The 13,583-nt window shown below is 41.3% G+C and overlaps 1 protein-coding gene across 2 annotated transcripts; it reads right to left on the bottom strand.

Annotated features, from left to right (window-relative positions):
* Window positions 1-64: 64 nt before the first annotated feature.
* On the bottom strand, window positions 65-10,350 carry cmc1 (C-x(9)-C motif containing 1). 2 transcript variants are annotated; one of them, XM_072460403.1, is made up of 4 exons: window positions 10,221-10,350; window positions 9,853-9,945; window positions 538-628; window positions 65-460 (listed from the first exon to the last, which is right to left on the bottom strand). In XM_072460403.1, exons 1-4 carry the CDS (start codon window positions 10,237-10,239, stop codon window positions 340-342), a joined length of 324 nt encoding a protein of 107 aa, XP_072316504.1. In that variant the 5' UTR covers window positions 10,240-10,350; the 3' UTR covers window positions 65-339. The 2 variants fall into 2 exon arrangements, with proteins under 2 accessions (XP_072316504.1, XP_072316503.1); XM_072460402.1 differs by having other exon boundaries at window positions 75-460; window positions 9,853-9,948; window positions 10,221-10,345.
* Window positions 10,351-13,583: the final 3,233 nt, after the last annotated feature.

Raw genomic sequence — 13,583 nt, 5'->3', positions numbered from 1 at the left:
TTTAAAGTTTATTGTTTTTTCAAATATTTATATTAAAGTACACATTTTACTTGTTTATACATCTGTCCATTACACCTGATGAGACAAACATAGTTGCGTCATAGTTGTGTGTCTTCTTTTCCAAAAACGACACACTGTTGAATGTATTATTCAGATGCACGTAAAGGTTTGTGTTTGTCACACTTTGAGCAAAGTAAATGGAGCCCCATTTGCCCCAATCTATTTAGTTTTATTTGTAATGACTAGAATAGCTGACTAATCAAGTTTTGCTGCCGTAAATCACACAATACCTTCTCTGCGAGCTCTACACTGAAGGTGTGAACTCTTAACATAAACTCATCACATGCTCGCTGGTAATTTTTGTTTCCTCTGTTTGCTTGGGATCCCAGTTCGTTGAAATTCCAACTTCTCCTGGATATACTCCTTCTTGCACTCTTCAAAAAAGACAGGGTCTTGATAGCTGTTGTAGTAAAACAAAGCAAATTATTGATATTAAAAACACATTATTAGCTTATAATTGCTCAAATAAATACGTACTGTTTTGTGAGACAATCTTTTAAGGACGCATTTTCCTCCCGACATTTGAACACCATAAAGAAACCAGAGTCTTTACAGCAATGGGTGAAAGCTGGAAAAAAGGACACAAGAACTGATTTCATATTTACATTTGATTGTGTAGATCATTTAAGTACAATAAACAGAAATTAATCAAATAAAAGCCTGGATGTCGCTCGAGACGATCCTCGAGGGCGCTTCAGCGACTTGGGAGCTCTGACTCGCACTGTGATCCAGAGTGAGAGTGCACGTTTCTTACTGTAAACAAGGTGTTGAAGAGTTTGAGTCTTCACCTTTTTAGCACGCCCTTTCTCAAGGCTCTGATTAAAAGCACTGCCTTCGTCCCCTCTGAGCCACTGACTTCTTAATTGGCTTTATCAGTGGGATCTGTATTGTCATCACACAGACACTTTCATCAGGATGCAAATGTGGATACAAAAAAAACGAGCGCAAAACCAATTTAGAGGAGCAGAACAGTGCGACTAATCTAATCAGCGAACGCCTGTCCCCTGGTGCAAGGCTGCTGAGGGGCGGCTTTCAGATCACACACACAAAAAAGCAGAAGGATAGGACAATGTATATATAAAGAGGCTCTGAATTTTAAGCGACCGGGCTTTAGGAACTGATCACAGCAGGTGCATGCTTAAGATTTACACATCGTACCATCTGAACCTCATTAGGACAATGTAAAACAGAATATTAATACAATAAATTAAAACATTGTCAAGCCAGTTAAAAAAGTACAAAAAAGAAATAAAAAATCTAGATGTTTTTTCCCCCAGTAAATGTTTATTTTTTGAAAACATCAAAAATTTCAGGTGAAGCCACAATTCTACGACGGAACAAATGGCATTCAACCAGAATATGTAACGATATAGACGTTCACACAGGAAATTGTGTTTGTATACGGCCGTCCCACACACAGGTAATCGTACGGAGGTCAGGGGATGTGGTGTGAAAATGAGTGGGATGAAAAAGTAGTGATTCGAGGGGGTTTCCGTCCTCACACAGCCACCGTCTGTACGTGCATCATGTCTGGGTGCAGGAGCAAGCGCTCAGCCTCACGTCCAGGAACACAGAGACCACAGCAGCACACGAGGCCAGATTCACAGCTTTCATATGCATCAATTTCCTACATACTTTTTGAAAACAGATGCCGTTAGGCACACGCAAAATACTCGTTTCATCTTTATTATGTGTTATCAGTACGTACGCGAGATACATTTATAATTTTTATTTTATATTTTTTAACTTGATTGCAACTATTACAACTACTCACATTACTGCAATTTGACTTTTTTCAGAAGCTTTTTAGTGTAATTGTAATGTATTACATGTAATAAATGTAATTATTGTACTTCATTACATTTAAATTCTTAGGTGTTTAGCTGATGCACGGGACTCAGTGATGCATCTGCTCCTCGCTCTCTACTGATTGGCCGTGGGGGATAAAAAAACGTGGATTGCAGTTTAACAGGACTAAATTCAGTTTTACAAAATGTCATATGTGAATGATGTAAAATGTGACTAAAATTGTGCTGAAAACTGCTGAAAAGTGTTTGAAGAAGTTTTTAATGTGTAGCAACATTTTGGCAGTAGTGCTTGTAATGTAGCAAATTATTATTGGCTCGAGCCATTCCATGGAATGGAATGTGACGAGTCTTTGTTCTTGCCAGGTTTCTTATTTCTTCTTTTTATTATTATTCTTTCATGGTCATTTTGCCACAACTCGGGCATTTTTGACCCCCTAACATTGATGAATGTCACACATGGGGTCATAGGTCACACATGGGGTCATAGGTCACACATGGGGTCATAGGTCACACATGGGGACATAGGTCACACATGGGGACATAGGTCACACATGGGGACATAGCCGCGATCGGCTCGGCCCGAACTCCAATAAAATGGAGGTTGCGAGAACGCCCATCGCAACAGTGCCAACTAGTTCAAAAAAGAAAAAACATGAAACGCTTAATCTTTGGCCTAGGCACATGAGACTTGGGACAATGATAGAGCTACCTTTGACCTCTGACCTTTGACGAGTCAAACACACCTGGCAGCATCGCTCTATGGTAAACAGGAAGTCAGCCATGTTGAATCAAAGTGGCACTGCCACGTTTGACTTTTTTTTTTCTTCAAAATCGTACTTGTCCTAGGTTTTTTGTCTGATCAAGCTCAAAACAACACCTTCTGCATCTAAAGACATTTAATGAATATTTTAAAAAAATGATATTTTTTACGGTCTCCGCGTAACACGCCCTCAAAAAAGGCTTAATTTCCTGTTTTTTCTAGGACAAGTCACGCCTAATGGAATTGATCTACGGAGCTCATATTTCACTCACTAATGCATTTTTATGGTCTGATTGGAAATAAATACCCATGTAACAAATTTACTCTATAGCGCCCCCTACCCATTGTGTGAAAAACTCAACATTGTCTGATTTGTTTGAAACTCATGGTTTATATTCTCCTCGAGACGCCATGAAAAAAGTGCATTACAGATATTGTATATTCTTCACTATTGGCCAGCAGGGGCGCAATGAATGCCTTCACTTCCTCTTTTATTTTGATGGGACATTTACTCTCTTAGCGTTACCATTAGCATTATAATTATTATTCTTTTGGCTTTATTCTTTTGGCTTTATTCTTTAGACTTTATTCTTTCTGCCACAACTTGGGTATTTTTGACCCCCTGAACATCGTCTCGGGTCTACTACTACTAAACTACTATTTGAATCGCAGACTACGCAATCATCAAAGGTGAATTACTGAGCGTCGTTTGGTATGCCGCAGAACGCAGCAGAAGACATGGGCGCGCGGGAGGCAAGAGCCATTATCGCCGCTACCGCGGCTTTAATTATTATTATTATTATTTTTAAGATTATTATTAGGCCCGAGCGCCACAAGCTGGCGAGAGGCCTATTAATCTCGTAAGGCCGTGCGAAGCACGGCTGCGAAAGTGCGCACGAAATCGAGCGTGAAGCGCTCGCCCACTTCCAAACACTCACTAACGCACTCCTCCACTCATGCACGCCCCGTGCATACTAATTAGTAGTAGGAAAATGGAACATTACCGTTGTAAACAGGCAAAGCCCGTGCAAAAGTGCGCACTAAATGAGCACTTTAAAGTGCTCATTTAGAGCGCTTTCCGAAAATGTATAGTTTATGATATTTGAAAAATGGGAAACATTGTTTTCGCATCGGAATATTATTAGGCCCGAGCGCCACAAGCTGGCGAGAGGCCTATTAATCTCGTAAGGCCGTGCGAAGCACGGCTGCGAAAGTGCGCACGTAGTGCGCACAAAATCGAGCGCGAAGCGCTCGCCCACTTCCAAACACTCACTAACGCACTCCTCCACTCATGCACGCCCCGTGCATACTAATTAGTTGTAGGAAAATGGAACATTACCGTTGTAAACGGGCGAAGCCCGTGCAAAAGTTCGCACTAAACGAGCACTTTACATTGGGATGACGACCGCGAAGCGGTCGTCATCCCCATATAAAATGTAAAGCACTCATTTGCGCTAAGTAGCTCACGAATACGTTCCCCATCTCTTGCATGTTCCGTGCATATAAGCATGTAAGGCAAAAATTGAACATTATTACTGTATAGAGGGCCAAAAACACAAAGTGGGCGGAGCCCACTCAAAATTAACGAAAGTACCCGTCAGTGACCAGGGGCCCACACCATGAGGTAGGAAAGCGCGAGCGCTTTCCGAAAATGTATAGTTTATGATATTTGAAAAATGGGAAACATTGTTTTCGCATCGGAATATTATTCTTTCTTCTTCTCGGGACCAACCCCCCTATTTTTCACCCAGTGAACATTGACGAAAAGTCACAAAAATTTGCACGCCTCTAAAAATCGTGCCTCTCTACATTCTGGCTATTTCCCTTTTCTAAAATTAAAAAAATTGGCGCGTCAGCGCCCCCAAATGTACCAAAAATGCATTGAGAGATGGGAAATGACCCAAAAAAAATCTGATCGTAGAATCATGAAATTTGGCGCAGAGGTAGATGGTGACAAGAGAAGTAAAAAATATTATTACGGCAACGCCGTCCGCCCAACCAAATGTCGGCCATATTGCTTCAAAAATGGCTAAACATGACTTCGGAGTTTTTCCAAACGTCGTACTTTTACGAACTCCTCGCAGGGCGTTGGCCCTAAAAAGCTGAAATTTGGTGAAAATGCTACTGAGGAGTGGGACATCAAAAGTTATCCAAATTACATTGATACCTCTCACGGTCTCTGTGCGGCGAAGCCGCAAACTGTAGCTAGAATTTCAGAAATCTCCCATATTTAAAATTTCTGCCGTTTGCGCAGATAAAGTCCGAATTGCGTCAAATTAGAATCAGTTGTTAAACTCTTTGCCTTAAACCTACTTGAAGTGAAATAAATTCATTTGGCGCCACAGCGCCCCCTACAGATTTTATATGGAGGTTAAATGTTTAGTTTTGCGAAATTATATGAAATTTGACACACAACTCAATTTTAGCATCCCCATCAAAAAAGTCAATGACTCATGTCATAATTGTTATGGCGTTGCCGTAACGATGACCGAAACCTTTCATGTTATTCCAATGGGGAAATCGCCAGAACATGTTTACACTTTAGACTTTCACAAACTCCTCCCAGGGCGTCAGCCCTATTAACCTGAAATTTGGTGAGACTCATCTTCAAGACCATCAAAAGTTATCCACATTTTCATTCAAAGAGTCACGGTGTCTGTGCGGCAAAGCCGCACATTTTGCCAAGAATTCAAAATAAAATTGCTTTTTGATGGTAAAACAAAGGGGAGAAGATGTGACAGCGTCACAGATTCAGCAGTAGGCGTAATAAAAGGACAATTGGGGCGCGTTAGCGCCCCCTCCTCTTGCGGCGTGGCGGCGGTGTGGCGGCGGCGTGGCGGCGGCGTGGCGAGGGCCGATCATTGCCGCTTGCGGCTATATTTCTTTCTTCTTTCTTTCTTCTTTCTTTCTTCTCGGGACCAACCCCCCTATTTTTCACCCAGTGAACATTGACGAAAAGTCACAAAAATTTGCACACCTCTAAAAATCGTGCCTCTCTACATTCTGGCTATTTCCCTTTTCTAAAATAAAAAAAATTGGCGCGTCAGCGCCCCCAAATGTACCAAAAATGCATTGAGAGATAGGAAATGACCCAAAAAAAATCTGATCGTAGAATCATGAAATTTGGCGCAGAGGTAGATGGTGACAAGAGAAGTAAAAAATATTATTACGGCAACGCCGTCCGCCCAACCAAATGTCGGCCATATTGGTTCAAAAATGGCTAAGCATGACTCGGGAGTTTTTCCAAACGTCGTACTTTTACGAACTCCTCCCAGGGCGTTGGCTCTAAAAAGCTGAAATTTGGTGAAAATGATACTGAGGAGTGGGACATCAAAAGTTATTCAAATTACATTGATACCTGTCACGGTCTCTGAGCGGCGAAGCCGCAAACTTTAGCTAGAATTTCAGAAATCTCCCAAATTTAACATTTCTGCCGTTTGCGCAGATAAAGTCCAAATTGCGTCAAATTAGAATCAGTTGTTAAACTCTTTGCCTTAAACCTACTTGAAGTGAAATAAATTAATTTGGCGCCACAGCGCCCCCTACAGATTTTATATGGAGGTTAAATGTTTAGTTTTGCGAAATTATATGAAATTTGACACAAAACTCAATTTTGGCATCCCCATCAAAAAAGTCAATGAGACCCATGTCATAATTGTTATGGTTTTGCCGTAGCGATGACCAAAACCTCCCACGTTTTTCCAATGGGGAAACCGCCAGAACACGTATACACTTTATACTTTCACAAACTCCTCCCAGGGCGTTAGCCCTATTAACCTGAAATTTGGTGAGACTCATCTTCAGGGGTGAACCATCAAAAGGTATCCACATTTTTATTCAAAAAGTCACGGTCTCTGTGCGGCAAAGCCGCACATTTTGCCAAGAATTCAAAATAAAATTGCTTTTTGATGGTAAAACAAAGGGGAGATGTGACAGCGTCACAGATTCAGCAGTAGATGTAATAAAAGGACAATTGGGGCGCGTTAGCGCCCCCTCCTCGTGCGGCGTGGCGGCGGCGGCGTGGCGAGGGCCGATCATTGCCGCTTGCGGCTTTAATTATTATTATTATCAAGTTGTCATTTATGGGTTGCTTAAATATTTCTGCACCTAACTGTACATGTGCTGTGTTTATTATGATTCAAGTATTAACACAGAGGCTATTTGAATTAGATACACTCAAGGATTTTAATGACTTTAAAGCACTTGTAAAAGATTACCCACAATGCCAGTGCTCGTGCTTTGCATTATTTTATTCCATATCCAAGTCCCAGTCCAAGTGTGTGTTTATCTATTTGTTAATTTACAGAATGTTTTATTGAGATTTCAGTTAGATATTTTGTGTTCATGTGTTTTGTATTGAAGATAAGATATTCCTTTATTGTCCACACATTGTTGCAACGCAGGTAGATACAGAGGAAAAGGACAGATAACTTATAGGAAGTTTAAAAAACACTCTTAATAGAAGAACTCTTATAAACAAAACTCTTATAAACAAAAACTCCTATAGACAAAACCTCTCATTTCCTAATAAGGAATGGAGGGGAAAAATAAAGATAAAATAAAATAAAAACAGCTAGCGTAAGACAATATAATACTAATAATAATGGTCAAACACTCTATTTACATCAGTTATATGCACATGAATGTGACATTATTGCATGTGAGTACGACAGTAATTGCACATGAATATGACGGTATTGCACATGGTTAAATCAGTATTACACGTGTTCAGGGCTAACAGTGTTTGTTATAAAGTCTGACAGCAGCAGGAAGGAAAGACCTGCGAAACCTCTCCTTCACACAGGGAGGGTGGATCAGGGTTCTCACAAAAAAGACTAATTGAATAAATACATATAAAAAATATAAACAAAATGAGCGTGTAGGTCTAATACATTTGAATATTTTTAATTTAGTTCAAACCAATATCTTAATTCGATGTTGATGATTTATCTTTGTTTGGAAGGTCCAGGGCAGTGTAACTAACGCAGGGAAAGACACAGAAAGGCTTCTCATAGAACAATCATCACTTGTGTCCATCATGTGACCATCATGTGTCCATCATGTGACCATCATGTGACCATCATGTGACCATCATGTGACCATCATGTGACCATCATGTGACCATGTATCCGTGTGTCCAACATGTGACCATCATGTGTCCAACATGTGTCCAACATGTGACCATCATGTGTCCAACATGTGTCCATCATGTGACCATCATGTGTCCAACATGTGACCATCATGTGTCCAACATGTGACCATCATGTGTCCAACATGTAACCATCATGTGTCCAACATGTGACCATCATGTGTCCAACATGTGACCATCATGTGACCATCGTGTGTCCATCACGTGACCATCGTGTGTCCATCGTGTGTCAATCACGTGACCATCATGTGTCCGTGTGTCCATCATGTGTCCATCGTGTGTCTATCATGTGTCCATCATGTTCCCATCATGTGTCCATCATGTGTCCATCATGTTCCCATCATGTTCCCATCATGTTCCCATCATGTCTCCGTGTGTCCATCATGTGTCCATCGCGTATCCATCATGTGTCCATCGTGTGTCCATCATGTTCCCATCATGTTCCCATCATGTTCCCATCATGTTCCCATCATGTTCCCATCATGTGTCAGTGTGTCCATCGTGTGTCCATCATGTGTCCATCGCGTGTCCATCGAGTGTCCATCATGATGTGTCCATCGTGTGTCCATCGTGTGTCCATCATGTTCCCATCATGTGCCTGTGTGTCCATCGTGTGTCCATCATGTGTCCAGCGTGTGACCATCGTGTGTCCATCGTGTGTCCATCGTGTGACCATCGTGTGACCATCGTGTGACCATCGTGTGACCATCGTGTGTCCATCGTGTGTCCTTCATGTGTCCTTCATGTGTACATCATGTGTCCGTGTGTACATCATGTGTCCGTTTGTCCTTCATCATGTGTCCATCATGTGTCCGTGTGTCCATCATGTTCCCATCATGTGTCCGTGTGTCCATTATGTCTCCGTGTGTCCATTGTGTGTCCATCGCGTGTCCATCGCGTGTCCATTGTGTGACCATGTGTCCGTGTGTCCATTATGTCTCCGTGTGTCCATCGCGTGTCCATTGTGTGACCATCATGTGTCCATGTGTCCATCATGTGTCCATAATGATGTGTCCATCGTGTGTCCATCGTGTGTCCATCGTGTGTCCTTCGTGTGTCCTTCATGTGTCCTTCATGTGTCCGTGTGTACATCATGTGTCTGTGTGTACATCATGTGTACATCATGTGTCCGTGTGTACATCATGTGTCCGTGTGTCCTTCATGTGTACATCATGTGTCCGTGTGTACATCATGTGTCCGTTTGTCCTTCATCATGTGTCCATCATATGTCCGTGTGTCCATCATGTGTACATCATGTGTCCGTGTGTCCATCATGTGTACATCATGTGTCCGTGTGTCCATCATGTTCCCATCATGTGTCCGTGTGTCCATTATGTCTCCGTGTGTCCATCGTGTGTCCATTGTGTGACCATCATGTGTCCGTGTGTCCATTATGTCTCCGCGTGTCCATCGTGTGACCATCGCGTGTCCATTGTGTGACCATCATGTGTCCATGTGTCCATCATGTGTCCATCGTGTTAGTGTGTCCATTATGTCTCTGTGTGTCCATCGTGTGTCCATCGTGTGTCCATCGTGTGACCATCGTGTGACCATCGTGTGACCATCGTGTGTCCTTCATGTGTCCTTCATGTGTCCTTCATGTGTCCGTGTGTACATCATGTGTCCTTGTGTCCATCATGTGTACATCATGTGTCCGTGTGTCCATCATGTGTACATCATGTGTCCGTGTGTACATCATGTGTACATCATGTGTCCGTGTGTACATCATGTGTCCGTGTGTCCTTCATGTGTCCATCATGTGTCCGTGTGTCCATCATGTGTCCATCATGTGTCCGTGTGTCCTTCATGTGTCCATCATGTGTCCGTGTGTACATCATGTGTCCATCATGTGTCCGTGTGTACATCATGCATGCAATGGTATTTATTTATTTATTTATTTGTCTATGGGAGTTTTTATTTATTTATAGGAGATCTTCTACTGAAAGTGTTTTTCAGACTTCCTATAAGTGATCTGTTCTTCTGTATCTACCTCTGTATCTACCTGCGTTGCACCAATGAAATTTCCCCATGTGGGACAATAAAGGAATATCTTATCTTATCTTATGTGTGCTCACCTTGCACCTGCTCATCACAGAGCTCTCTTGCTTTCTCTCTCATCATTTTCGGGATGAGGACATCCACCTCCACATGCCGAAGTTGAACTTCTTCTGCTGCAGAGAAAAGACGACACGAACACTTAAGACACATTACCCGTGTTTTCCCGTGTTTACCCGCAGTCAGCACCAACAGATGTCCACGATGTATTCAACCAAATAAACACAAAGGTGTCGTAGCTTGGTCCGTTAATGATGTAAACATGGCAAACACACAAATGAACCATATAAAAACACGTCCATGTTATAATCATACATGTACATCACACGCGACTCAAACAGCTCGGCTACGTTCAAAAGAGCTATTCATCAGAATAAACATACATTACCTTGGTTAGTAGCTTCCATTGCGGCGTTAAATGTTTTACTTATTCGTTGTGACCTACAGACATGCTACTGAGCTCTTCGATAACAGAACAAAACACTTCCGCTGACGCAGTTTGACGCGGTAAAGACTACATTTCCCAGAAACGCCCGCGAATGTTATTGCTCTGGACCTGCATCTGATATCGTGCGAAAATATGATATTACATCTTCCAACATTACAACCTAACTAGGTTAGTTAAATATGTCTATTATTTTGTCTATTTAGAAATAAAGTCCTGTTTGTTTTATTTGTCATTTGCAATGTAAGCTATTTAATGAAGAATTAGACCAACCTAATGAAAACACATACAGACTAGGCTCATAAATACCTTTAAACCTTTCAGATGTAAGGTGAGTTGGTGTCCTTGACCATTTTTACGTGTTCTGTTAAAGTATGTACAGTATGTCTGATTCCAGGTAAAAAGAGCCCACCGGTTCAGTCAGACGACAGGTCCACACAGGCTAGACATACAGTGGGTCTGCTGTTAGACTCCCACACCAAACACCTCCTTCACATCCAAACCACACACACAATGTGCAGCCATCACAATTCACACTCACCCACTCAGTGGAAGTCAGTGCGAGGATGCCGTGCTCCCCTGTCTGTCTGCCCCAGGTTCTCACAGCTCTCTCAAGTCACCTTCAGGCTGCCAGCTTCCTTTGTAGATGAGCACAAACAGACCACAGGCCAACACCTGTCTTTGGCTCAGATAAATACTACAACATAATCACACAGGGGAAACCTTTCTTAAAAGTTGTAAATATATTCCACAGCATAGGCCCTTATTTTACAAAATAAGATAGAGCATATATTTAAGATTTGAACAAAAGTATATAATGAGTAACAAGTACATAATAATACCAGAATAATGTGCCTCTAGTTTTTATTAAGACGTTCTCCCTGAGAACATTTTTACCAGTTTGAATATCTTGCTAAACAATATATCTACCATATGATCTATGCTCTCTCTTTGTCCCAGGGTGAAGTAGACCGAGGCTCTACTATGTGAATGCCCATTTGGCCCTCTCTGGAGCCCTCTTGCTGCCTGAGGTGAACGCGTGCTGTTAGTTATGGCAGAGTCCGGGGCTCCAGCTCTGATCCAATCTAACCCAAGCAGCAGGCGCCTGAACCTGGCAGAAGGAGGTTAGCAGAGTTAAACCCTTTCAGAGCATGCCTCAGTGACCCGGGACACCACCAGCTCCTCCAACTGTCCACGCACAAGGCCCCTGTCCGAGAATGTCAAAGGGTCATTGACACCTTTGTACAACTAATGTAACCATCGATAATTAATTCAGATTAGCTATAGCCTACTAATACGATTTATTTTACTTTTTATTCAGCTTCTTAGGAACAAACAACATTCATGCCACCTTTAGTAAAGAGGCAACACAAATACAACAATAGTTAAAAGGCTGAACAATGACGATAATAAAAAATCTTAACTCAATAAAATAAACATTATCAACCAAATAGACAGATACTATTTTATTTTTACTTTAAGATATTTTTTATACAACAGTCCCAGATATTTTAATTGCCGGCATAAAATAAAATTGACAATCAAAATTGTACAAATGTTTTCCCTACTTCATTTTAACACTAAATGTATTAAACAAAATTATGAATTATTTCATGCTATGTGATATGTGAACAGTTAAGGCTCTTTGCAAAATGAAGACAAATGGACTTCTCAATATTCAACTTCACTATTGATTATATATATCTTATTGGTTATTGGTTAAAAAGAATGGCTCATTTTGTGTTGCTCAATGGTAGAGCTTCGGCGCATATCTGTCTTTTGCTCAGCCCCATTTACAGTCAAAGCTCTGAAAATGTCCTAAAATGTGTATTAACATTTTCAATTTATATTTAAAAAGTACAGGGTTGGATGTTATTTATATTGAAGAATTGAAGCTCAAATCTCCAATCTTTCTCAGCACAGTCAGTCAGCAGTACGATGCTTCTGGTTGCTCCTTGTCAGTTGGCAGATGGAGTGTGGAGATGAGATTTTGAGTGTTTAAACCCCAGCGGCAGGACTCTTCTTCAGGGTCGGTGGGGAGCAGACGATCCGATGGTCTGGGTTAGGGGATTACAGGCAGACGCAGGCAGACCTCTGCTGCTCCGGCCTGTCGCGGGGCTCCTAACGCGGCTCTCCACTGAGAAGTGACTGTCAATGTTAAGAAGTCAAGAAGCTGGCAACAAAGGGCAACACAATTTTGGCTAATGATGGTGATTGTGTTTAACACACTATTTCTATACAATAGTAATGATGGCTTATTTTATTTTTGGTTGGATGCAAGTAACCTTAGCATATAGGCCTACACTTCATTTTAAAAAAGTAGTCCTATTTGTGAGTTCATAATTCATTTTCTACTTTTATTTAATTAAATTATCTCAACTATTGAAATATGCATTTTGGATCTTTTTTCCTGACACTGGCCCTGGTTGATTTGGCACAATCTGAGAAATGTCAGAATGTGTTTCCTCTGAAGCAAGTGAAGAGCTGTGCCACTGAGCCACAATCTGTAGTCACTTCTCAGGCAGGCTAAAGCCTTTGACACCAGTTTTTAATTAAAATTACATTAGGACTAATCAGCCGAGAGCAGGGGATGGAGGTCAGAGGGACTAAGGAGGGGGTCACTGTCCACTGCCAGGGCTCTCATACATGGGCTGAAGGGTGGATCAGCCGGTTCATTGATATTACTTACAAAGATATATATGTAAGTAACATGTTTATGTCTGTATAAGGCATGCCAAAATCTGCATCTATGTAAAATTACTTTAAATATGAGAATGAATTAAGATCTATTTATTCTTTTTTTCAGCAACATTTTAATTGACTTGCTCAATTCCCACAACAGCCAATAATACTGTTGGTTAAATTTCAATGATCTATAGACTGATATTAATGTTGCTCATGTCAAAACCCAATCTTCATCTACACACAGTGTGTTGACCCTTTGCATGTCATGGGAAAACTGAGCTGGCATGACATGGAACCTGCACCAGCCCAGAAACAGCTCCGAACCAGCATTTTGGTGGAAATTGGGTATTTTATTGCCTTTGCTCAATGATGCACTGACTTTCAATATTGCTATAATACTTTGCCAGTAAAGCTAAACACTATTTATTTATTTTTTGACAAAAGAGTGCTTTTTATCATATCATGTGCTACTCATCTTGTCTAGTGAAACTAAAACTTGATAAGGACATAGAGATTATTTTTCACAGAGGAAACGCGTGCATTTATTAAGGCAAGTTCAAATGTTAATGCAACTTTTCTCTTTTCTGAAACAGCAGAGGCAGAAGAGAGTCGAGGACACAA

This window comes from Eucyclogobius newberryi, unplaced genomic scaffold (assembly GCF_026437365.1).
Source record: "Eucyclogobius newberryi isolate DKJ021-1_F unplaced genomic scaffold, fEucNew1.0.hap1 SCAF_3, whole genome shotgun sequence".
Classification (NCBI taxonomy): Eukaryota; Metazoa; Chordata; class Actinopteri; order Gobiiformes; family Gobiidae; genus Eucyclogobius; species Eucyclogobius newberryi.
Note: the sequence above shows the minus strand (reverse complement) of the source record. Positions and strands in the feature narration are given on the sequence as shown.

Coding starts and splice junctions, on each gene's coding strand:
- cmc1 (XM_072460402.1), bottom strand. Junction 629..9,852: donor CTGTGATGAGCAGGTGCAAG/GTGAGCACACAT, acceptor CCTTTTTTCCAG/CTTTCACCCATTGCTGTAAA. Junction 461..537: donor AAAGATTGTCTCACAAAACA/GTACGTATTTAT, acceptor TTACTACAACAG/CTATCAAGACCCTGTCTTTT.